Source organism: Momordica charantia (assembly GCF_013281855.1).
Source record: "Momordica charantia cultivar OHB3-1 chromosome 4 unlocalized genomic scaffold, Mcharantia_2.0 BLBB01000004.1, whole genome shotgun sequence".
NCBI classification, from domain to species: Eukaryota; Viridiplantae; Streptophyta; class Magnoliopsida; order Cucurbitales; family Cucurbitaceae; genus Momordica; species Momordica charantia.
Window position 1 is genome coordinate 2,808,930 of NW_028275162.1, and position 23,453 is coordinate 2,832,382.

Genomic DNA, 23,453 nt, shown 5'->3' on the forward strand with positions numbered 1-23,453 from the left:
TAATTTGAATGGGCTAATGTTGATATTTTACAAAAACATAATAACCAAAAATGAACTAGTTTGGGAGCTCCTCCCATGCAAAGTTCAAAAGGCAACAACATAAAAGAAGGTTTAGATACAAGAGAGGAAGATGACAGAAGTGGTAATTTAAAAGAAAGGCAATAACAAACAAGAGGTACTTACATTACAAAGAGATGAAGCACAATCATAGGAACCAAAATTGGTGGAGAGCTCCAAATTCCAATTGGGACTAAAAAATTTCTAAGTGTAAATGCAAGAATTGTTGAGAGAGTGGAATTTGCCAAGATTCTTAGTTCTGAGAGTGAGTGAGCAAGTAATTGTGGTGTGGAATGTGGACTTCACCAGCTTCCCCAGAATGTAAGCTCTTGACCTCACCGCCACCGTCAGGTTCAGCGGCACCTCCACCCCCTCCTGTCGCTGCTCCCTCCAGTTTCCGATCACCGCGATCCCACCGTACAGCGGCACCTGGTGCCCCGCCACCGCTGTCGCCACCCTCCGAGAGCTCTGCCTTTTTTCGTAGAACTCCATCATCTAATTTAAATATATATAAGTTCAGTTGTTAAAACATCTCTACTTCTTTCTTGTAAGGTTAAACGTTTGATCTCCACCTATATCGTACCATTGCTAAAGCATTATTTGATTCTTTGTTTCATTTCCTTTAGTCCCTCTATCGCAAAATTTTAAAGGAAAATGTTTGATTAGTAATTAACATCTATATACCTATATTCAGTTGGAACAAGGATACGAACATATTATACCTAATTTAAATAGAGATTGAAGAAGATAGGATCAATAGCTTAGAGAGGAGAAAATTTTGAGATAAAGCTCCAATAACGCATTTAGTTTAAATCTGATTTTCATTCCTAAATTTATATTTACTTTAGTTCCTAACCTTAAAAATTAACTATTTTAGACCATCAACGCATAGTTCAACGAATTAAAGTAAATATATCTAACTTATGAAGTTGAGAGTTCGAATCCTCATCCCGATAATCTGTACTAAAAAAAACTTCAATACTTATTATTATTCTACCACATAATATCTAACTATGAAGGACGGCTGGACCAAATTTTACATCTGAATTTTTTATATACAAAATTTTTTAATTTTGAATATTTGAGGGAGAAATTAGAAGGAAAAAAACTATAAAGTCTTGACTTTTTAGATCATTTTTATCATGTCATCGATCTAATACACACCCACGTCAGCACATCAATATACATAAAACTAAAAAAAATAAATAAATAAAAACCTACATTATCCGCCTATTAAACAACTAATAAAAAAGTTTTGAAAGGCTTGAAACAAACCTCATAAAAATTCTAAGGTCCAAATTCATGGTACAATAATCTGTATGATTAAAAAAAAAAGATTGAACCTATGATAATTTAAAATGTGAAAAAAGAATAAAATAGGACAGTTTCCAAAAATCGTCCTTTTTATCTCCAACGGGAAAATTACAAAAGAGACTGCCAGTATGAAAAAGACTACTACTGCTCAGACTTTGCAGACTTCTGATTGCGAATTATAATCGTCCCAGCTCCCAATGTCTGAAAAGTCTCCTCAAATTACCATTCCTCACCCCCATAAAAACCGCTATTTACACTATTCCCCGATCCCCACCACCCTTTTGTAATATTCGAAACCTTAGGGCCAAAACCCGCAACAAAAACACACAAACCTACGAGCTACGATACGATACGACGTGCCAGCCATGCCTAAATGTAATTAAAAAAATAAAAATACCTGGCCGGAGGCGATTTGGAGCTGGAAATATTTGAGCTGGATAGGGGAAGAGCTGACGTGGACACCGAAAAACGTGGCCGGATTTCTGTACTTGATCCTGACCGTCGAATTTAATGACATCAGATCAGTTGCCACTCCCCCCGCATCACTCCCCGCTTGTACGTTAAACCTCTCGAATACCATACTCTGTTCCACAATAAATATAATATAAATATTATCACCTTTTTTATTTTTCCCAACTCAAAACATGCTACTTTTCGGCTTTTCATATATATTTAATAATAACAATTTCCACCTTTTCAGGTACTGAAATTGCCAAAGAATAAATAAACTAACCTATTTAAATCCCATTTGAGTATATTTCCCTTTTTTTTTAATTTCTTTTTCTAGTACAATATAGGGTTTGGTGATTCAAATTCCGGTTGGGGATAAGTGGCTGTAATTTCTCTTCAAACTATGAAATGTATTAATTTAAATTTTTTATTTTTTTATTTTTAAATATTATACTTGTAATTTTTTGCGTATATTTTTACCCCTTATAAGTACATTTAAGTTATTATTAAAAAAATAATTTTTAGATTTCAAATAATTATCTTAAGTTAGAACCACAAGTAGAGAGATTCATACTCCTTTTCTTGGGATCAAAAGTCAAACTTAATACCTCTGATTTATTGTACTAAAAAAATTCATTACCATTCAATACATAAATATTATTCATATTTTCTATAGTTCAATTAGTTTGGAGCTCCAATCCCCCAACATGTTGTTAGAAACTTAGAATTCAAAAGAAAATGTGTATGTATATATATATATTTAGAATAATATGTATACATTTTTTCCCACTTAATGTACCAGCTACAAAACAATTTCTTGTTAACACAAACACTAAAAGCCATTAATGTGCTTTTCACACAAAAAAAAAAAACAAATAAAAAATAATAATAATAATAATAAGCGATTAATGTGTGTAAAACTAGATGAAAAAGTCAAAATTAGAGATGAAAACCAAAATCAATGAAAATAAATTTGCAATGGGGTGTACCTGAAGGATGATTTGGGGGTGGAAGGATCTGCTGGCGCCCCAGAGGATGAGGGAGAACACAGTGAAGAGAAGTACGAAGAAAACGAACAAGAACAAGTAAAGCCGGAACTTCCGGGTCCATTCGGAATCGCGGTCGTCGGCGGCGGCGGTGGCGTCGTCATCGTCGTCGTCGGCGTCGGATTCGAGGGGGCGGTGGAGCTTCCTCCAGGCGGCGAGGTTGCGGGTGTTGGGCTTGAGGGAGGCGGAGAAGCGGGAGGTGGAGGACTCGCGGGAGTGGTGGATCGGGGAGGCGTGGTAGAAGTGGTGCGGCGGCGACCCCATCGGGCTCGACCCGTACGACATTTTCTCCACGTCGTGGTTCGACGGGCTCTGCACGTAGTAGAGCGGCCGCCGCGGCGATCGCGCCGGCGACGACTGCTCCACGCTCGTCACCTCCGAGTACGATTTCGCGTGCATCGTCGCCTCCTCACTCTGAAACCGGCGACTCTCTGTTTTTCTGAAACAGGGAAAAATGGGGGTTGTTTTTGACGCGTGGGAGGGGACGGGATCGATGAAAGCAAGCTCACGCGCTTTAGCAGCCGCGTGAGCGCGTGGACATTTTTTTTCCTTTTTTTCTAGTTTTGTTTCCGTGGGAGCACAAGAATGTCGAAGAGTTCCCGGTCTGCTGTCCCCTGTTATGTCCCCTATATTAATTCACAATTAAAGCTGCCAACTCGCTCTCGATCTCTCCATCTTTGGGTCGGGTTGGTTTTTTACCTAGGCCGACATTGGAATCAACTCGATTGATAAAATGAAATAGATTAAGTTTTTAATTGACCAAGTCCACGAAGTTAGGTTCGAGTGACTGTTGACTCAACTGATGAGCTGATAAGTAGAAGACCTGTAAAAGAGAAAGCGTTCCAGCGCCTAAGTTAGTGAATGACCCAACCATTTTTTAAAGAGAATATAGTTTCGTGTACCTAAAAATGAGGTGAAGGTCTCTTACTAATAGAAGGGTCTCTGATTCAATGGCTCTTTACAATTATGGAAATCATGACATGCTATTGTGGACTATGTCGGAGATTGATTCGTGAAGGAGTGTCCTCTAATCGGCATGGTTGGTAATCAAGTTGCCACTATACAGGTTGCTAGGTTGGCTCAAGTTGTCAATCAGGTGATTTGATCTGGAAATCAGATGGCCTTATAATTTAAATCTGATATAACGATTTTTGCACTAATTAATCATCTTTATCGTATCAGAGATCGCCAGGTGATCAGTGACACATTACCTTCAACACGTTATAAAATAGAACTAATCAATTAGTATGATTTAGACTAATTAAACCAACTCAATCGAAAATTCATATATAATTTTTTTAGTTTCTCTTTTTTGGTTCAATAATTAAGAGAAAGGGAGTTCGAACATCGATTTTTTTTTCTTTTTAATATAACATGTAGGGGTGGAGAATCGAACTCACGACCTCTTGTGAATTAATAGACATATTATTTCAATTTCTGTAGTTGGGAGAACATTAGAGTTTAAACTTAACCTTGAGAAAAATCAAAACAATGTATCTGTGTTGGACGAATATTAATATTAGGGTAAAAGGAAAACTTTGTTTAAAGGAAATTGGAGCAGGGGGGTGGCCGGCTGGGTGTTTTAGTTAGCTTGAATGTCAATGTTTGTTGGGCCTGTAAATTCATGGGTTGACTGTTGACTTGTTCGGCCGTAGGGCCCATTACCAGCAATTTATTTGCATACTCTTTCAACAATAATTTAATAATAATAACTCGTTTTTCATCCCACATCACTTTTCCATTAACACCAGATTCCTTTCCTTATATTTCATATTTTCTTTAAATAGTTATTAAAACAAAAAAACTGTTCTTATAATTTTATAATTATTATTTACAATCACACCTTTTATGTTAGGTTGGTATATTTCGTTATTTACAACCATTTTTTTAATTAACTCAATTTAAGATGGTACTCATCACCCAATTTACTAGTATACCCTTTTGTACATATGCTTGAATATTAATTAACTTTTAAAATCTAAAATTAGTAAATTGGGAGGTTACCATTTAAATCCCTCCAATTTTACCTAATTAAGACAAATTTGAAAACTCTTCCTTCTCCGATTTTTCTTCTTCCTCTCTTGTTCGAAGACTGCTTCGTTCCGGCCTCTCCTCTGTTCCGGCCATCTACGCTCCTTCGTCTTCGGCCATCTGTGTTCCTTCATCTCTGGCCGTCTGCGCTCCTTCTCTACGACTTTTCTTCATCGTCTCCGACCGTCTGCGTTCCTCCATCTCCGGCTTCGTCAACGTTCTTCGTCTCCAGTCGTCGTCTCTATTATTCTTCATCGTCGGAGTAGTCCTATATTCTTCCTCTCTCGTTCGATTTCCGTCCGCTCCTTCGTCTCCATCCGCCGTCTGCGCTCCTTCGTCTCCATTCGCCGTCTACGCTCCTTCGTCTTCGTTCGTCGTCTCCTTCATCTCGCCGATTGGAAAGTAGTTTTGTCTCACCATGATATACTTTTCATTCCAATATATCCTCCAAGTTTTTTTTATTTCAGATTTGAACAATGTTGAAAACTCATTGTTTTTTTTTGTACTATTAAACCCCAACCATACACATATATATTCAATGGTTTTTTTTCAATTTATGATTTTGTATAGTTTAACGCTCTATTTTTGTACGCACCTAGATTTCAGTAGTGTAAAATGTAGGTGTGAACTAGTGTATATCTAGGAATACATCTTATAGTGAGTTTGATTTCATCGCTTTGTCATCAGTATATATGGGGATATATGGGATATATCTTATAGTGTATACATTTAGTTCCATAATATTTATAGAAATACAAATCATTGACATTGATAAAATCGGCATTTAAAAAAATCCTACGTGGAGAAATCTAAAACTGTAAAATTGGAAAATTTTAGACATTTATGTAAATAAGTTTCTAAAATAAATCTCTGAAGATATTATCTGTTTTACAGATCAAAATCCAAAGAGCTCGACTCCTCGGCTCGGTCCGTGGGCCTATGCCCAAAAACTTGATTCACCGCGTTTGGCCCATGGGTCGAAGCGTAGAAGATTGGTGCTCAGTTATTCCACCTTCTAGATATTTACTTACTCTGTTTTATTTTACCCCAACAAACCTCATCTTTCACGTCCAAATTCAAATTCTTGAGCCATTTTAGGTAAGGGTTGAAACTTAAAATAAACTACTCAAATAAGAGAGTACGAACGCTGATGAAGCTTCCTCATTTTTTTTTAATCAATAATAATAATAATAACCAAAAAAGTCTTCTTTAAATACACATATTAGAAAGAGGCCTTCTCAAAGCCCACCATTACTGGATTGGGCTTGGGCGTCTTCAAACTCCTTAATCAGATCAGGATCCACATTATCCAACGGCTCCCACGTGGCGTCCTCAATATCCGTCCATTTCACAAGATACTCCATCTTCCCGTCGTCCCCCATCCTCTTTCCGGCCACCGCCTCCGCCACCGCGTACTCCAGTCCGGCCTCGAAATCCGCCACCAAATCCGCCGCAATCAGCCCCGCCTTCACCCACTCGTTGTCTTCCCCATCCTTCCACTTCACCAGATACTCCAAATTCTCCCCCTTCCCCCTCTTCTCCAGCAGCGCCTCCACCTCCGCGTACTCAAACACCGCCTTCTCCAGCGCTCCGACCACCCTCTCCAGCCCCATCCGCCGCCCGAACTGAATCCTCGGCGTCGCCTTCAGAATCTCCCTCGCCAGTTCCAGCGCCGTCCGCCCCTTCTCGTCCTCTACTTCCGGATATGCTCCCAGATCCAGTAATTGCTCCACCGCCCCCGGCTTCACGTACCCGGCCGCCATGTGCAGCGCCGTGAACCCGCCGCTGTTGTCGCGGTGGTCCACGTTCGCCCCGCCCTCCGCTAACATCCTCACGCACGCCTCCGATCCCAGCCCCGCCACGAACAGCAGCGCCGTCCTCCCGTCCTCGTCGACTGCGTCCAAATCGCGCCCGTCCGCCGCGTCTATCAGCGACTTGAGCGCGGATTCGTCGGCCTTCTTCGCGGCGGTCCACCACGGCGTCTCGTACTCCGCCACCACGTCTCTGGCGATGAAATCGGACGGCACCCAGGACGGGGCGTGACCGTCTTTCCATGCGATTAAATACTCCATTCCGGAGCCGTCCTGTAGCGCTCGGCTACCGATGATTCCGTCGACTTCGCCGTAAGTTTCATCCTCGTTGAACTTCCCGGCGGAAATCGCCGCGTTGGATTGCTGTGCTAATCGTTGGTCGTTTTGGACTGCGCAGGCGCTGAATTTGAGATTGCGATTGGGAATTCGAGAGGGGTAGAGGGGAGGAAGAGGGCTGGATTTGGGGGAGATTTTGAGGCGGGAAATGGACTGGTTGAGGAAAAGGGCATCCATGGGAGGAGCAAGCGGTGCTGCAACAAACAACAAAGTGCGGTTTAGTGGGGAAGAAGGAAGCAACGGTGTCGTTTTTCTATGGTGGGGTCTGGAAAATCTGTGAAAGGGAATTTGAGGATAAGAAACGGCATCCGATTAGTGGCTCTGAATTTCATTTGGCAATGGGATTTCTATCTTGTAAGTTTCGTACACTACCCTACTACCCTACCCAGTTCTTCTTCTTCTTCTTCTTCTTCTTCTTCTTCTTCTTCTTGTGCTATTTCGTTTATAATCTGATTACATTACTGATTTTATTTTAATCCCTGTGAATTTTGACTCGGTCTTAAACGTTTCAATTTGGTTAAATCTTATAACTAGTTTTTGTTACTGGATTGGATGAGTTTTCTATATATGTATGGAAATGAGGTAGCACTTCTTATTTGGCTAACTGTATTTTTGCACATTATATTATGTGGGTTGGGATAAACTGACTCAAATACCCATCCAAACTAAGTTGGTTAAAGAGGGTAGAAGACGACCCTCCACGTGGCAAGAGAAAATGTCTTAAAAAAAGTATGAGGTAAAAGACCTCACAAATAGTGGAACAATCTCTTCGGTAATGTCTTATAACTTCCAACTGGATTGGACCTCACATGCTATGGCTGAGCATCGGTCGGTTGGGGTTGGGTTTTGGCCGATGTCCAATACAAAAAATCGACTGTTTACCTGGATGAATTGGTGCTGATCGAGTTGACTGTCGATTCGGTCGGTCAATTTGTCAGAAAACCGACGATGCTTTTTTATTTCTCAATTCCCTTTTTTAATTTATTCTCATATCTTCTGATCAATTTCTCTTCTTTGTACTGTTATTCATTATTGTTTCCATTCAAGTTTAAATTCTCTTCCATGTAGTGTTCTCAGGTATTCATGAGACATTTTAGACTAATCAATAATTACCACCCAAGTAAGCAACTAATCCACATTCTAATAATTTAAATAAAATAAGAAGACGACGTGAGGAACGACAGCAAAAATTGGAAGGAGGAAGAAGAAGACGTGAGAGACGACTGAAGGTGAGGAAGAGAATAGTGTGAGGGGTGAGGGTTTCAAACCTAATGTCTTAAAACATAAAGATAAAACTAAAAAATAAATTTAATAGGTATATTATTGTGGGTCGGTGAGTTGATCGTAATTTGGACTTGTTGATTTTTATTTTTCAGAATGGATGGACCAAGGTTGGGTCAGTCAGATGGTTTTTGGATCTCTTTGTTCACCCCTATCACATGCTAACAATATATAAATAGGATTAATAGCTGGTCTTGAAAATACTCTATTAGTTATGTTACTAGATTATATTTTTTGAATTATGAATTGATATTATATTAGTACAAATAGGTTATTAGATTTGTATATATTCTTATTTGTTATTTTTTTCTATTTTCTCTCATTTCCTAAGATTAACACAATAAAAAAAAATATCGCTGACTGTAGTATTGGAGATTGATTTCCCTGTTAAAAGTTCACATTGGAACACCATCTAAACACATAACTCAAACCAATTTGAATGGAGATGAAATTAGTAATAATCTCAAATTTTGATCTTTGTTTACATTTTGGGTATGTGTTTGACAATTCAGGCCAACGATGGTGGTGAATGTGAATGGGCCGTTGTATGTCTAGGCCCAATTAGTATTACACTTTCTTTTTCTAGGGTTTATGTTTCCTTCGGTTGCCCATATGAGGATTAAGCTTCCTACGATCATTTTGGATTTATGACTCTCAAAATTGTTCTAATGGGTGACATTTTCCACTTTTTATTTTGTAAAATTATCAAATTATCCCTATTTTTTTAAAGGAAAATTATCCACAATCTCTCCCCCTAACCCTCACAATTTTTTTTAATGTGTATCTAATATGGAAAAAAATCCATGCATAAAATCCTTCAATAAATAAATTACATCCTCCAACAACTAAATTAGGGTGAAAAAAGATTTGCATGATCAAGAATAAATGTATAAGATTTGTCCGGATTTAATTACAAAAAGTCAAGATTTCATAAATTTTGAATTGCATTAAATGTAAGAGGGAAAAAAAACTGATAATAGTCTGGTTCGGGATTATGCAATCTCGGTCCGGATTTGTTCAATCCTGATCCAGGCTCCGCCAATCCGATTGTGACCCACACAACTTGTGGATTGTAATAAGCGCCCCTCACGAGTACCGCTTCCATCCAAATTTGCAATTGGTTTGCTCATAGAGGAGCTGAAACGTAAGTTTTTCAACAACTCTGTTGTGATATTAATCACTACTTATAATAAGTCCAACAAGGTTACATTACCCTAGATCTGAGTTTATCTCTAAACGATTAAAATGAATAATCAAATTGAGTTATTCCAATCACCTAGTAGCTTAAAACAAAGCATAGTCAACTATAGATTATCTACGTCCACTTTAGCCACCTCACTAAATCCAATTAGCATTTGACCAATTCTGCGAACCTCGGCTCGGATGTAGGATGATTTGATAGACAAGCTGCAGAAGACACTCCGATGCCAAAGTCAGTATCTAATTGAGCTAAATTCGGGAGAGAATCTAGTGTTCGCGTACCTGAAAACGAGGTGAATGAGTTTTATTTATTGGCAACTCTCCTAGTAGTGTCTCCGATAAGACATCAACGACTCTTTAAGGTGGTCGTGAATCACGGTATGTTGTTGTGGAGTCTGTCAGAGACTGGCACTGAGCCAAGGTGAAGCTAGTCAGTTCAACCAACAAATGGGAACAAGACTTCAATGAAGCTTAGTTGGCTCGCCCGCACAAAGCGTCGGCTCAATCCAAGGAGATGAGACCGAGGTAACGAAACTTAAGGCTTATCAGCTAAAGCCACGTGTAACTTTCATTCCCCAATCAATATGGTGCCACGTGGGAACTGAAAATCACCTCCAACAACAAACAAGAAAGAATAAGAAGTATTCTAGCACAATTTCTGCCATTGCAGACCCAATTTCTTAGATGACTCACAATTACCCGCTATATTAAATCCCCAAGTTACAAAGAATTCTCACACTCTCAGCCAACTTTTTGAAAAGTAGAGAAAATTTACAAGTCTATGAGAGGAGAAAACTCCTCTCAACTCTCATCTTCATTTCATCGAGCTCCATTCTTCTACAGTATTCCTCAAGCTATTAACAAATGTGAGTTGGACAAAAAATGGCTGATATGAGTGAAGAGTAAAGCATAAAGCTGATGTGAACTTTATTCCTTTGGCTGAATACATAGAAATACTGAATTGAGTTATAAAAAATATCAAAGTCAATGATCACAACTACCAAGGCCCGTTTCATAATCATTTCCTTTAACGTTTTCGGTTTTTTGGTTTTTAGTTTTTCAAAAACAGGGTTGTTTGATAACCAATTCAATTTTCTATTTTTTGTTTTTTAAAAATCATTTTAAAATTTTATGTAAATTTCAAAAAAAAAATATATAGTTTTCAGAAACAAGTTTTTGTTTTTCAAAATCTCATTTTTCTTTTAATACTCAACTTTTTTTTTCTTTCTGATATTTATCTCTAAAAAAAATTATTTTTCACTCTAATTTTTTTTATTTCTAAATTTCTCTCTATAAACTTTATTTTTCTCTCTCTAAAATTTTGAATATTTATTGCTATTTTTTTTCTAACATGGCAGTTTCATTTCTCTCTCTTCAAATTTAATATTTTTCCTAATTTTTTCATCTCTAAAATTTCATATTTTATAACTTTTCTTTCTCTTCGTAATCTATTTTTCCTCTAAAAATTATATTTTATTTTCCCGTTTAATTTTCTTAACTTTTTTTTTATCTTTGTATTTATTTATTTTCTATGAAAATTATATTTTAAATCTTGTTTTTATCTCTAAATTTGTTTACACTATAATTTTTCTCTTTCTTTATATATTTATTTTTTTCTCCAAAATTTTTCTTTTTTTGTCTTTAATTTTCTTTCACTATTTTTTTCCTAAATATTTTTATTTATTTTTCTAAAATTGATCTTCCAAAAGTTTATTTACATCTCTATTTTCATGTCTCTACATTACGCGAAGACAAAAATTTGCGCGGGATCGGGTCCCAAAAATAGAAATGTATGTCCCGACCCCGCCTCATCCCCGATTCCATTTTTTAAATAATTAATATATATTTATTACACTTTTTTTATCCTTAAATTCTAAAAATAATTAAAAACAATTATAAAACCGATAATTTTTCTCGAGAACATCTCTCGGACCCAAGAACGAGGTGGAGACGGAGACTAAAAATTTTCACGAGCCCGAGAATTGGGGAGAGCATCCTCACTCATACCCACACCATTGTCATCTTTAGTCTACATATAATTTTCTCTCTCTAATATGTATTCTCAATTTTCTAACTTTTTAAAAACAAAAAACAAAAAATGGTTATCATATATGGTTTTTGTTTTTTAAAAACAGAAAACCAAAAACCAAAAACTAAAATGGTTATCGGGCCCTAACAAATTCAGGTCTGATTTATTCTTTTTTTCTCAAAGGATCTATCCTTCAAACATATTTTATTCTGAATGATGTTTGACATTTGATTAATACTTATGGTGTGTTTGGGAGTGATGGTAGAATGAGTGATTTTGAAAAAAAGATATTAATCGATTTTCTAAAATCACCATCCAAGTAATACTTTAAAAATCAATCTAAAGTAATTTTAAACTTTGCTAAATTTTTTTTATTTGCCAAACATGATCGATGGAAAGGGGAGGTGATTTTGACAGTGATAAAAGTAATTTTGACCATGCCAAAATCACTCCCAAACACACCCTTAGTCTTTTAGAATATAATAGCTAACCTAGCTACAAGATTACACTATTTTGCTACTCTTAAAAACAAAACTAAAAAACAAGCATTATCACATTGGAACTAAGCTTTAGAGATGGTAGATTCCTCGAGTGATTTTGGCAGGACCAAAGTCACTTTTGCGAATTCACTTGTCTTGTGGCAAATTAAAAATTGATTTAATTAGGAAAGTATAAAATCACTTTAAATTGATTTTTAAGAAATTATACTTAAATCTATTTCTTCAAAATCACTCATTCTACCGTCACTCTCAAGCACATCCTCAATATCATGCACTCTCAATAATAAGAAAATCCTTGCTCCCGAAACATTACTTATCCCCCCAATCCTTGTCGAAATATTCATTTAGAGGCGGGGAGATTTGTGGGAAATTTTATCATGCTTATCATCTTGCTTTTTTTTTTCAGTCTCCCCTTTATCAAACACATGTCGAGACAGATAGAGGAACTGCTCATATTAAGTAAAAGTTAAGTGCAAAACACTTTCGTTCTCTCGACAGTTGAGAATTGAGATTGGAGAATGCATTTACGGTGGTGCCTATGAAATTAAAATAGTCATCTCTTCACTCTAGTTGGATCAATTTTTTCAATTGAATTGACAAAAATATATTTGTTGATCAGGTTTGGTGTCTAGATTTAGATCTCACCCCATTCCTTCAATAATTACATTATGCATTTGTTAAAAAAGAAAAAAAATCCAACTAAGTTTCATATTGAGTTGACTTTTCAAAACGACGCAGTATTCAACTAAAAATAGAAATACACGAGAAACTGTTGTGTGCGTCTCCTCTACACCCGATCACAGCTTCCGCGTTCATCAAATTCCGCACTCCCTACGTCTCTCCTTCCATCTCAACCGTCCGATAATCTCCGGCACCGTCTGATCATCCGCCAGCTGGAAAGAAGGCGTGTTTGGCTGTGTATTTTCCGGCACATGAAAATTCCGTGTGTCGCGTCAGATTTCACGGGCATTTCCACGGCCCAGCCCAACCAAACGCGGCTTTGTAATTTATTTTCCTTTTTCTTTATTTTTATTATTTCTTTCCAAAGTCGCCTTCCCACTGTCGTTTTATTTAGGAATTAGATCACATTCTCCTATTCTCTAATCAATATTCATTCCCTTATGTGGCGCCTCCCTATTGGCCGCTGTACCTTTCCCATTTTGCGCCTCCACTGACCACCGCTTCCCCAGTTCCCCTAATCACTCTCTTGATTTTTACTCTCATTTTCTCTATTACAAAATAAATAAATAAATCAGTATTTGTCCTTTTTTTATTCATAAATAAAATTACATCAAATTTCAGATTGGAATTGTCATGTAATATATTAGCACACTTCGCAACAATTTCGTTCTCACAATTTTGTTGCTATATTTTTCACATTAGTTTCTAAAATATTTTTTTTAATATTTAAAATTTAGTTTAGATTTCGAAAACGTTTAGAAAAATAGATAACAAAACATATTGATATAAAGAAGTAGTGTTTATAAATTTTTTTTTTCTACAGTGTTTATAAACTCTTTCTAAAAGATAAAATATTAAATAGTTATAAAACACAAACTTAAATTATTTAAAATAATACAATGATACATTAATCATTCAGTTTGACTTTAAAATCTATTCAATAGTGTTAATAGTAGATCTAGAAATTCATTTTAAAAATAAATATAATATAATTTTGGTAACATGTGATGGTCAAATCAAAAGTTAAATTAACTAAAATCCATGCACACTAAAGTCAATATTTTAGAATTAAATGTGTATTTAGTTCTTTCCCTTTTTTTTTTTGTTTTCATATACCTGAATGTAACAACAAATTTAAACGAGTAAAAATGTGCTAAATAAATAAAAAGTAAATTGTCGAATTACAAGAGTGCTCGTAGCAAATTAAATCACACAAATTCTTAAGAAAAATATAAAGTTAAGTATTAACTGCACCATTAATTAATTCAAGCTTTAAGATTTAAGCCAATGAAATCGAAAGTTTAAATTTAAGTTAAACACAAAGTTAGTATCAGTATTTTCAACTTTGATTCATTTTACTCAAACTTTAAAAATGTTCAATTTTGTTCCTTTGTTTTTGAAAAGGGACCATTTTAGTTCCTTAATTTTATTTTTAATCTAATTTTTCTATCACAATTTCAACACAATACTACAATCAATATATTTCTTAAATTGTAATCAAATTAAAATGATCAAAAACTGAAAGTACATTGACTAGAATAATATTTTAACTTTAAATTTAATATTTACAAAACTAAAATAAATCCATAAATTAGAAGAAAACACTGCAATACACTAGAACAAGAATTAAAAAAAATATATATTAACCATAATACATGCTAATTAAAAATAAAAAAAAAGTTATCCAAATCTAAAATTAAGGTCAAATTTGGACATAGTGGTCTGAATACGCTCGCGGCTGCAGCCTACCATACTTCCCCTCTCTTTCTTTCTATTTATTTATTCAATTTAAAAATCATTTTAATATTTGGAAGTGGGGTTCGTGTTCGGGTCGGGTCCGGGCCGGGCTCGGCTTCGCCCTCCACAGTCCTCCACTTTAAATAAGCCATTTGGTTCCATCTGCAGTTACCCACTTCAGAGTTATTCAAACCTCAAAAACCCATTAAAACTCTCTCTCTCCTCTCTCTTCCTTTAAAAATCCTTCCCTCTCTTCCAAACGCCCATCAGATCAGACCCATTTATTTTCTTTCCTCTGCTAATTAATTTTCTCGGAATCCAAACATGGTTGAAATCGTTGCTCAGAGAACACCCAAATTATGGTGCTTCATTGTTTTCTGGATGTCAGTGATGATCAACATTGCATTCTCCGATAGCCCGTATAGATTCTTCGATTGGAACGTCACCTACGGCGATATCTATCCTCTCGGCGTTCGTCAACAGGTTTTTTTCTAAAATACAATTTAAGTTTTTAAGTTGAGCAGTGATTTATTTATTTTAATTTTATGTGATTTTGTAGGGTATTTTGATAAACGGACAATTTCCGGGACCGGATATCTACGCAGTTACGAATGATAATCTTTATATCAATGTCCATAACAGTCTCCCGGAGCCATTTCTTCTCTCTTGGTTCGTTTCTCTCTCTATTATTGTTTTTTTTTTTTTGGTTATGAGAGAGAGAGGGCAGAATAGTTTTGTGATGAAGAAAGGAATGTCGTCGTCATTAAGGTTATTTGAATGAGTTATGACTCCAAAGCAGAGTTTCAATCACAATAAAGACAGCTCTGTTTATTCACTGTTTCTTTTTCTTTTTTCTAATCCGTTTTTAAACTTGCTTTTCATATTTTTCGTCTTGGGAAAATGAGTTTTAAAAGTTTTTTCTTTTTCTTGAAAAATGTGGAAATGAAATGAAAGGAACTGTGAGGGAATTTAGCTTTGTTTTTTTTTTTAATATGAAAGACTAAAAACAAAACTGATTAAAAAAAAAAAAGAAATACATGGTAGTGGTATTTATAGATGTAAAGTTTTCTTTTTCCTTTTTGTTGAAATATTACGATAATAAGATATCATATTTTATGGAGGGAATAGGAAATATATATTTGCATAGCATAGATTACTTCCGATTTAAAGATACTCATGGAACAAAAAGTAATGATTTTTTATAAATATATATTTGTTTTTTGCTATTTAATGTAATTTTCATATTTTCTTTTGATTTTTTCTTTAGTACAATGTGTGGGAGTGAGAATCAATTGGAATCCAGACATCTTGACGGAGATATATGTCTTTAATTCATATTTTATTTTGATTTATTTGCATATTTATGTATTAATGACCATATTACAAAATAGAAGCTAGATTCCAATTTTGATATCCCAACCAACACGTGAGAATAATATTTTCAGTGTTTTAACTCTAAACTCTAAAGTCGCTTTAAAACTTTTATTAATTTTTTTGCTTCGGGAAAACGAAACCGCGGGGAGTGGCGTTTTCTATCATCTAACTGCCAGCTGGAATATGGAAGGAAAAAAAAAAAACTCAAACAAACAGTTGGGCTTTGGGCCAAATTTGATTTCGAGCCCACTGATTTGGCCCATCAAATAATTAATTACTCTGTTTTTTTTTTCTTTTTAAAAAATTAAATGTAGGAGTGGAGTTCAACAAAGGAAGAATTCGTACCAAGATGGAGTGTACGGAACGACGTGCCCAATTCCTCCGGGGAAGAATTTCACATACAGAATTCAGGTGAAGGATCAGATCGGAAGTTTCTTCTATTTCCCCTCTCTTGCCCTCCACAAGGCCGCCGGCGGTTTCGGAAGCATCAGAGTCCTTAGCCGCCCCCTCATTCCGGTCCCCTTCCCGGACCCCGCCGGCGATTTCACCCTCCTCATCGGTGACTGGTACACCACCAACCACAAGGTCACTAACACTTCAACTTTCCACACTATAAATTGTTATGAGTAATTTTGGATGATTGAATTTGATGGAATTGTAATGGAGAAGGTTACGTTGTTTTCTGATTTCGAGGTTTTTGTTCTGTTGTTTGTTTTGATCAGACATTGCAGACCATCTTGGATCGTGGTCACAGGCTCCCTTTCCCTAATGGAATTGTTATCAATGGCCGTGGTCCGAACGCTACCACTTTCACCGTCGAGAAGGGTAATTTGAGATTTGAACTTGAACTCGCTTCTCTATGTATATCGTCTTGTGTGGCACGGGATAATTTGGGAAGTGAAATAATGGGATTCTTTTTGTTGCAGGTAAAACTTACAGGTTCAGAATATCGAATGTGGGGCTGGAGCATTCGCTCAATTTCAGGGTTCAAGATCATGAGATGAAGCTTGTTGAAGTTGAAGGCACTCACACAATGCAGAATACTTATTCTTCGCTTGATGTTCATGTGGGTCAGTCTTATTCAGTGCTCATCACTGCGGATCAGCCGTCTCGTGACTTCTATATCGCGGTCTCGACACGGTTTGCTTCCAAGATCCTCACCTCCACTGCCATCCTTCACTACAGCGACTCCACCACCTCTGTTGCTGGTCCTATTCCGGGTGGTCCAACCAATCAAATCGATTGGTCGCTTAATCAGGCTCGTTCCATCAGGTATTGTTGTTTATGGAATTCCCTCCTTTTGGCTTGCTTCTTGTGAAACGTTGAACTTCCATGAATATTTGACTGAATCAACCAACTTGCTTGCTGTTTGAGAAACAAGTGATTATTGCTTTAGAATTTATTGAAGTTGCAGTTTTGGCAACACTTCAAAATTATATGCAGATTGTACTCCTTGATCTTCGGGATAATGATACATATTTATTTCTTTTTTGCCTGCAGGACTAATCTCACTGCAAGTGGACCGAGACCAAATCCACAGGGCTCGTATCACTATGGCCTGATAAATGTTTCCAGGACAATTAGGCTGGAGAGTTCAGCAGCTCTTGTCGATCGCAAGCAGAGATATGCTGTTAACAGTGTGTCTTTCATTCCTGCTGACACTCCTCTTAAACTTGCGGATTACTTCAACATTAATGGTGTTTTTCGCATTGGAATTATACCAGATTTTCCATCTAGAAAGAAAATGTACCTTGACACCTCCGTCTTGGGTGCTGATTATAGAGCCTTTATTGAGATTGTCTTCCAGAACCACGAGAACATTGTACAGAGTTGGCACCTTGATGGATACAACTTCTGGGTTGTTGGGTAAGAACCGTTTCATTATTAAATCAAGCAACATAAAATGTATTTTGATAGAATAATCAAGTTTAGATTTATTTGTTTGAGTGAAATTAGCTATCACTGTAAGCTAGTATTCTGTAAATTAGTCACTCAGACATTAATTTATTGTTGCAGAATGGATGGAGGAGTTTGGACTCCTGCTAGCAGAGAACAGTACAATCTCAGAGATGCAGTTTCAAGGTGTACCACTCAGGTATGCTATCTCCTCTTTCTAGTCTTAATTTTTTTTACAATTATGGAATCACATCACGTCCATCGCGTTCAGTTTAGAATCTGATTCTAACCATAAGGTAATTAAATTTTTATTGGTCCATTGTAGGTGTACCCAAAGTCGTGGACTGCCATTTATGTTTCACTTGACAATGTTGGAATGTGGAACATAAGGTCAGAGTTCTGGGCAAGACAATACCTTGGGCAACAACTTTATCTCAGAGTTTACACACCAGTTAAGTCCTTGAGGGATGAGTACAATATTCCAGATAATGCTCTCCTTTGTGGGAAGGCTGTTGGCAGAAGCACAATATCTCCATAAATAACTGCTGTCAAAGATGTACAGCACATTCTTTCAATTGAGCTTTGGGTTGGCAAAAATCCTATTTGCACCCGTCTACAGTATTTTTCTAAGCATATTTTAACGGCATTTTGTTCATCTTCTGTAATCTGGCATTCTTCCTCTGGTTTAGTTTTGCTTCAAATTACAAAGTATCAGTATGCAGTAGAAAGATAAAGGAGAGGCACATGTACGGCTAACCTGTTTACAAAGTCATAATGGTCTTGGAAAAATTTCAGCCATGTGTTTCCCCCTCTTTCTTCTTCCTTGCTGTAAACTTGCATTGTAATTTGAACAAAACGAAAAAGATAGGGAAAAAGGAAAAAGAAAATGTATTAGAGAGGAAGATGGCAACTTCAGTAGTTCATTTCAGAAAGAAGTTGCTCATAAATTACTGTGAATTATTGTACCCCAATAAGAATAGTGCTTGATATCCTTTAATCATTATTTATTTTTTAAGGTCATCCAGGTTCCATTTTTCTCTAACCCCCACCCCCACCCCAATGTAACTTCTATCTTCTGTTTTCTGAGGAATAAGAATAATACTGTTTGTTTGAATTGAATTATTTCATATCTGTTCAATCTTCATCAATATCATCAAGCTGGCACAAATATCTTCATTCACTTGTGGTCATTCTAATCTAGGTGTAAAGTTGTGAAGTAAAAAGACGATGACAATCAAACTAGGCATGTAGTTGATTTACATGAGATCGTGTAGATTAAAACTTTTGTTGTATATATTCTCTTATTTTGATAAATTTACAAAGCCAAATCATGAGAGAAGAATTATATATTACCAAACGTTATAATATCTCTATCAGGGTATCAGGTGGTTCATGTTTAGCATTCATATGTTAGTCTTTATAATTTCATTATGTGACATTTAAGTTATCAGAAAATCCATAGTTCTGGTCGGTTCTGGCAGGTTCTTGCAGGGCTGATTCTTCATTTTTCCATAATCCCATCTCAGCTTTGGGAGCCAGCACAGTAAGAAGCTCTTCTCTCCCTCTCAGCATCTTTTTCAGGTACTCTGGTTCTTCAAATAGCTTCACTATCTGCAATGTGTTGTATATCACAGTGTTAGCTCTGACAAAGAGAGGTTTAATACAGGGGAAGAGAATTTTTACAGTTTCCATTGTTGGTCGTCTCGATGAAGAGTGCAAAAGGCAGAGGCGGGCGACAATCATCATCATTTCCATCTCTTCATGGTTGTAGTCTTCCTTCAAATATGGATCAATTAAATGCTCAGCTAAGTTGCAGCCTAATAGGGACCTTGCCTGCGGGTTGATACGATGAATATATCATAAATGTCAATTGTCAAGTAGATTAAGGAACCTCCATCAGAAATAACCCTAAAGATAAAGCTTCAGTTCATTTTCTTACCCAGAAAACTAAGCTTCTACGGTTTGTCTGGTCTGGCTGAATTGCATGTTTCCCAGTGATGAGTTCCAGAAGCACAACGCCATAGGAATAAACATCGACTTTCTCATCAACTTTTCCATACATCAAATACTCCGGGGCCAAGTAGCTGAACCTCCCAAAGTCAACTTGCGTTGAGTTATCTTGCACTGCCTGAAGTAATATTGCTTCTCCAAAGTCTGATAACTGAAAATGTGAGAATTTACAGAACATGTTTCAGAAAGCAAAACACAAACTTGTATCAACATAATATCTCAAAGGATAGCGAAACAGGAACTGACTTGTGGTTGACATTGTTCAGATAGCAGAATATTGGATGATTTTATGTTTCTGTGAATGACAGGAGGGCTGCAAGTATGATGAAGGTACTTCAATGCCTTAGCCACCCCGATTGCAACTCTCACTCTCTCAGTCCATCTCAGTTTTCTCAAATGCTGCTTCAAGTTTCCTTTCAACCGGTAGTACACCACCGCTCGGATCTCCTCACGGTTACAACACCCTACAATCTTAACAATGTTTTCATGTTTCAGGACAGCCAACATCTCAATCTCGTGAAGCAAATCTTCCGACGAGAACTGTTTGGTCTGAACCTTCACTGCTACAAACTGCCCATCCTCGAGCTTCGCGCTATACATTTTAAAGCGCGCACCCTCTCCAATCAACATCACAGGGCTGAAGTTCTTGGTAGCCAAAGCAATCTCCTGGGGTGTGAAGAGCCTGATGGAAGGCTTCAAATCAACACTGCGCCCCGTCTCCGGTGTGAACGCGGGAACTTGAGATTCTTCTGGTGGCATGGATGGTAATGGTGAGGAAGAAGAAGAAGATGGTGATTCAGTCAACGGCTGTGGTGAAGGGTGGGTTGAAGATGGTTGAATGGTGTTTGTATGTGATGGGAGAAGAGGTTTGAAGATTGGCCTTGTGGAGCCTTGTTGAGAAGTGCCCTGCATTTGGATGTGGATTTTTCCTCTGTTGTCCATTGCCAGGAGGGTGCAGGTTGGGGGCAGCCCTTTCAAGCATGTTTTTACTACTGAATCTTTGGGACTGCATACCTAATTATAGCTCATGAGAAGAAGAGGTGGGAGGGACTAAATTGCTAAAATTTTATCTCACAATGTTCTCATTTTGATGACATGTTCATGTTCATCATCACGAAAACCTCTTAACCTTAAATAAGTTATTGGATAAATTTGTATAAAAGAGTTTCTATACTATACTGTACATTTGTTTAAACTTTGATAAATACTTTTTTTAGTACGATATGTGGGTGCAGGAGATCGAACTTACAGCCTCTTCATTACTGTTGAACTACGTTCGTTTCGACAATTTCGATAAATATGCGGACAAATGTGTATTAAAAATGTTTTATTGGTTCTTAAAATAGTATTTCTTAATTTCATTCGAAAATGGACATTTTAATATTATTTGATAATAACTCCAAACTCAAAATCGCAAACCAAATACTCATGACTCATGGTTTTAAGTCAAAAGTTAGATAAAAGTTAAAACACAAATTCTTTTCTGTTTTTGAGCGTAAGAAAAATGATTTTTAATTTAAAAACACTTTTGCTAGATAGGTACTTATAAAGAAATTAAACTGAAATGAAATAGTGTTTGTAATTTGTCTGTAATAAAAAAAAATCAAATTTATAAGTAATTTTGAAACTAGTTTGGTTTTTCTTGCTCACTTCTCAATTTTTTTTTTTATAAAAAAATTTGCGTTTATATATTTTTTTTGATATATGTGGCAGTAAAATAAGAGAGATCTTGTATTTAAAAAAATCATGATAGGATATAATTTAATACTAAAATATGCAAACGAATATATGAATCCGTGTAGTTCATAAGTAATAATTTCTATAAAATAATTGATTGTTTATAATCAGTGATCTTTTTCATTAAAAAATAAAATGGTGTGTGTATATTATTATTATTCTTACACATTACAACAGTTCTCAAAACTGAAAAATAAATATAAGTTAATTGCAATTTTAATCCTTTTATCTGCTCTAATCTTTAGTATTATTTTTTAATAAATTAAAAAATAATAATAATAAAAAAGAGTGATGTAACAATTATTTATACATGAGGTACGTGAGTTACATGATGTAACAATTCGTTTTAAATTCTGGATAATATTTTTTCAAGTACTATACTTGGAAGTTGGAACTGAATTAAATAAAAATAGTATGGCGAACTTGAAATTTCATACCCAGAAGAGCTGCTTCCAAGAACAAGAATGGTCGCAAAATTCAGTCGAACTTGACGCGTCAATTCTGAAATATACGAATCGCCTTCGCAAATCCTCACTTGAAAATCCACCTGCGAGTGAACAGGTTAAACCACTTCAGTTTCGGTTTCGATTTCAATTTCAATTCGATTCCCGATTAAGAAACTAGGGTTTTTTTTTTTTTTTACCTGCTTCGATTTGCAGAGATCTTCATGGATATGGAAAGTATTGGGATCGAAATTGTCATTGGGCTGTTGAACGTGGACCGCGAGCAGATTATCCCCAGGTTTCACGACGACCACAAGTAATCGGAGTAGAATCTCCCTGCCGGAGTTGGCAGAGTCGAGGCCGAGGATGATCCTTCTCTTCTTGCTCGCCGCCGATTTGGTCCTCACCAGCGACAGCATTTTTCAGGTCACTCGCCGGAGACAAACTCGAAAACCATCGCTCCGATTGGATTTGAAGAGCCTGAAGCTCTGCTCTGGGTTTTAATGGCGGATATGTGGTGGTGGATAAAACAGTGAAGTGGATTGAATTTGAAGTAGCTGAAATTTCATCAATCTCTGTTTGAGGTATGAGGAAGGCCCTTCAAAGTTCAACGGGACAACACAAACCTTCCCTTAATGAGGTATTCCTATTTTTAGAACTAATAATTTTGTTTGCAATACATACAAATAAAATACGACTTTAAATTTTCATTTATATGCGCAACAAAATATTAAAATAAAATATTCAAAACAAAGAAAAAGCTCACTCGTTGGCACTGATGTGATTACTCGTCCCCTACCACCAGCCTCCACTGTTTCCTTAGTCCTTTGCTTTTATTAAATTCATTATTAAAGAATAAATATTTACAACTATATACTATTCCATTATTTCATTTATTTCATTCCCTTTATTTGATCAATCGCTCCTAAATTATAAAATTATAATATTGAGTTGCAGTTAGAATTTTCAATTTCATCAGTGACATTTTGAACTTAAAATTTTTTTACAATTAAATTCTTAAATATTGCAAAATACACCAACAATCTTGAACTATAGATATTGTTACAATTGAATCAAAAAAATTTATATCAACTATTTTTCTTAAATTGAGATATCAACTTATCCTATTATAATATTGGTATGAAAACAAAAAATTTTTAATAATTAATATTATAGTTTTAAGTTTTATAGAGTTTCAAAAAATGGATTAAAATGATAAAAAATTCTATAGTTTGAAGGTTTGATGGTAAGGTAACCATCATTATAGTTCCATGATAATTTGTATATTTGGTAACATTTAAGGGTTTAAATCGTAAAAATTCGTAAAATTATAAGGGTGATTGATCACCTTGAAAGTTCAATTGTGATTACTATAACCTTGGTAATTTAGGGTAGTTTTTGCAATTTTTTCTTTTTTTCTTTTTATAATATTCTTCGATATTTTTTTTTCCTTTTTGTTTATTGTGTAGTGCTTTTTTCCTAAACACTTTTTTTTATATCATTTTCAAATTGTGAAGTGT

At 36.0% G+C, this 23,453-nt stretch overlaps 4 protein-coding genes and 2 long non-coding RNA genes across 6 annotated transcripts; 3 read left to right on the plus strand and 3 right to left on the minus strand.

Moving 5' to 3' along the window:
• Positions 1-3,361, minus strand: LOC111007587 (late embryogenesis abundant protein). The gene is made up of 3 exons (XM_022279996.2): positions 2,811-3,361; positions 1,769-1,954; positions 1-552 (listed from the first exon to the last, which is right to left on the minus strand). Exons 1-3 carry the CDS (start codon positions 3,264-3,266, stop codon positions 262-264), a joined length of 933 nt encoding a protein of 310 aa, XP_022135688.2. The 5' UTR covers positions 3,267-3,361; the 3' UTR covers positions 1-261.
• A 2,683-nt stretch (positions 3,362-6,044) lies between these two features.
• CAO (chloroplast signal recognition particle component (CAO)) lies at positions 6,045-7,537 on the minus strand. Its single transcript, XM_022279982.2, has one exon. The coding sequence runs from the start codon at positions 7,220-7,222 to the stop codon at positions 6,137-6,139; it is 1,086 nt and encodes a 361-aa protein (XP_022135674.1). The 5' UTR covers positions 7,223-7,537; the 3' UTR covers positions 6,045-6,136.
• Positions 7,538-14,625: 7,088 nt separating this feature from the next.
• On the plus strand, positions 14,626-18,763 carry LOC111007682 (protein SKU5 SIMILAR 14). The gene is made up of 8 exons (XM_022280131.2): positions 14,626-14,956; positions 15,033-15,142; positions 16,162-16,432; positions 16,570-16,672; positions 16,774-17,119; positions 17,348-17,713; positions 17,864-17,942; positions 18,069-18,763. The coding sequence occupies exons 1-8, from the start codon at positions 14,798-14,800 to the stop codon at positions 18,279-18,281; spliced, it is 1,647 nt and encodes a 548-aa protein (XP_022135823.1). The 5' UTR covers positions 14,626-14,797; the 3' UTR covers positions 18,282-18,763.
• Positions 18,764-19,012: 249 nt separating this feature from the next.
• On the minus strand, positions 19,013-22,352 carry LOC111007683 (putative serine/threonine-protein kinase PBL21). The gene is made up of 6 exons (XM_022280132.2): positions 22,134-22,352; positions 21,928-22,037; positions 20,000-20,759; positions 19,683-19,904; positions 19,427-19,576; positions 19,013-19,354 (listed from the first exon to the last, which is right to left on the minus strand). The coding sequence occupies exons 1-6, from the start codon at positions 22,350-22,352 to the stop codon at positions 19,172-19,174; spliced, it is 1,644 nt and encodes a 547-aa protein (XP_022135824.1). The 3' UTR covers positions 19,013-19,171.
• LOC148211642 (uncharacterized) lies at positions 19,193-20,975 on the plus strand. Its single transcript, XR_015790473.1, has 3 exons — positions 19,193-19,324; positions 19,410-20,176; positions 20,249-20,975. It is a non-coding gene; the product is annotated as an uncharacterized LOC148211642 (long non-coding RNA).
• Positions 21,914-22,805, plus strand: LOC148211643 (uncharacterized). The gene is made up of 2 exons (XR_015790474.1): positions 21,914-22,051; positions 22,150-22,805. It is a non-coding gene; the product is annotated as an uncharacterized LOC148211643 (long non-coding RNA).
• The last annotated feature ends 648 nt before the right edge of the window (positions 22,806-23,453 follow it).